Consider the following 1,986-nt stretch of genomic DNA (forward strand, 5'->3'; position numbering starts at 1 on the left):
CCACATGTGCCAAAAACAGAACGATGTGGATTGAAGATCACATAAAGTATAAGGAAATTTCCGGAGAGTTTAAAATATTTGATGAATTATCTGACGGAAAATTTTGTGATTATTTCCGGGAGTCAAGATCAACCTTTTCCGAACTTCATGATCTAATTAAAGAAGATATTAAGAAAAATGATACCCACATGCGAAAAAGTATATCTTCCGAAGAACGACTTGCTGTGTGCTTAAGGTAAGAATGAAATGAAAGTATAAAATATTCATTAAATTTTTAATCGCTTATTCCAATGACAGTAAAGTGCTTATTGTAATCATTACACTATTGATTATATTTTGTCAACTCAAAGTTCACAAGATAGGAACGGATGTCTTCATGAGTAGAAATGTCAGTTGTGTTCTGCGGTGTCATTAAAGAATTAGATTCCGGTGATGGATTTTGAACTGAATAAACATGATGTCCAGAAGAATGTGCGTCGGTAGTCATATCTGTGTTTTGTTGTGAAAACTGACGAATCAAGTCCGAATCATTAGTGTTTGGTGGCATCATTGGAGTACTGGATTCCGTCGGTGGACTTTGTAATGAATAATGGACAGGCGAATTTAAATAATCAGAGGTTGCTGAGTTCGAGCGCAATGAATTAGGGCTAACAGCACGCATCGGCAAATTCACAGAGCTGGCCGGCGACATATTGTAATTAGTAGCATGTCCTGGACTCGGGTAACTTGGTGTTTGCATCAAATGTTGCTCTCGAGCTTCCATTACTATATTGAATAGTTGTCTCTGAATCCTCATTTGAAGATGCTCAGGTAGCTCACATGTGGCATCACACATGCTCATGAAAAACTTTTCCATGCTTTTGTTGCTCGATGATACATTTTTATAATTACTGTCCAGGATTTGTTTCCTCAACATATCTCTCTCAACTGCTCTTTTTTCTCTTCTCTTTATGTCCTGTTCTAATATGTTTACAATAGATTTGTTATTTCTTTTTCGAGGCTGAGAATTTTCATTGCCAATGAGAGAAGCAGTTTGCTGTTCTCAGTGTTCTCGGAACTTAACTAAGTAGTTCCGAGTCATTACTTGCTTCACTACCTTCATTCATTAGTGTTTGTGAGTATATTTGTATATACAGGTCTATTTCTCATATTAGGAAGCAAAAATGACATCTGGTCTTCATATTTCCATTTTGGGGTGCTATTTGACGCTTGACCTGAAGTTGTTTTCTTTCTTTCTTGACGATGTCCATCCCTAAGCTTCTTCCATAAAGTTTTTGCTTCTTTAACTGCAACAAAAGTAAATAGAATTGTTTATGTTACAGGTAGGTACTTGTCAACTGGAGATTCATTTCATTCATTCGTTCATTCATTCACAGATTAATAGTGGCAAACGAGAAAACGTTTCATTACAACGGGTCACCATGACATTTGACTTTGATTGCAAAGCATTAAATTTCGTAGTTTGGGTCGTAATTAGACGGAAAAAAAATATATGGCATGAAAAACTTTGCTTTTGTGCTTAGAAGACTGATTGAAGGAAATTTTTAAAAATCTCGGATTTTAATTTTTGATTGAAAATAAAACTATTGAAATAAAAATGTTTATTATTTTTATTAAGTTTTATATCAAATTAGCTTACAGAAAAGTGGAAAATAACTTAAAAGTGCACACTTTTACTTTTTCTTTTATGTTCATAGCTACTTTCTCTCAATAAACCCCAAATATAGTCGCCCATCATGTTTTCATTGTATTGGCCTTGATAGCGTTGTTCAAAATTCATGATGTCCTGATGGAAACGTTCTCCTTGCTCTTCGGAATAGGATCCCATATTGTTTTTAAATTTATCCAAATGAGCATGCAGCATATGTACTTTTAATGACATCCTGCAGCCCATGGCCTTAAAATTTGTAATTGGAATTTGCCTTACCTTCCAAACACCTTTTACAATATCTACAAGCAACATGTGGAGCCCATGGCTTATCTTGA

At 34.9% G+C, this 1,986-nt stretch overlaps 1 protein-coding gene across 1 annotated transcript; it reads right to left on the bottom strand.

The window, feature by feature from the left end:
* Positions 1–260: 260 nt before the first annotated feature.
* LOC149476876 (uncharacterized) lies at positions 261–1,406 on the bottom strand. Its single transcript, XM_089711257.1, has one exon. It carries the CDS (start codon positions 914–916, stop codon positions 323–325), a length of 594 nt encoding a protein of 197 aa, XP_089567383.1. The 5' UTR covers positions 917–1,406; the 3' UTR covers positions 261–322.
* Positions 1,407–1,986: the final 580 nt, after the last annotated feature.

This window comes from Colias philodice, chromosome 26, assembly GCF_061535455.1.
Source record: "Colias philodice isolate Cphi_HAF_F1 chromosome 26, ilColPhil1 Martin Lab GWU primary, whole genome shotgun sequence".
Taxonomy (NCBI): Eukaryota; Metazoa; Arthropoda; class Insecta; order Lepidoptera; family Pieridae; genus Colias; species Colias philodice.

Bases quoted from the DNA above. Each gene is read 5' to 3' on its own strand.
- LOC149476876 (XM_089711257.1), bottom strand. From the start codon at position 916: ATGTTGAGGAAACAAATCCTGGACAGTAATTATAAAAATGTATCATCG.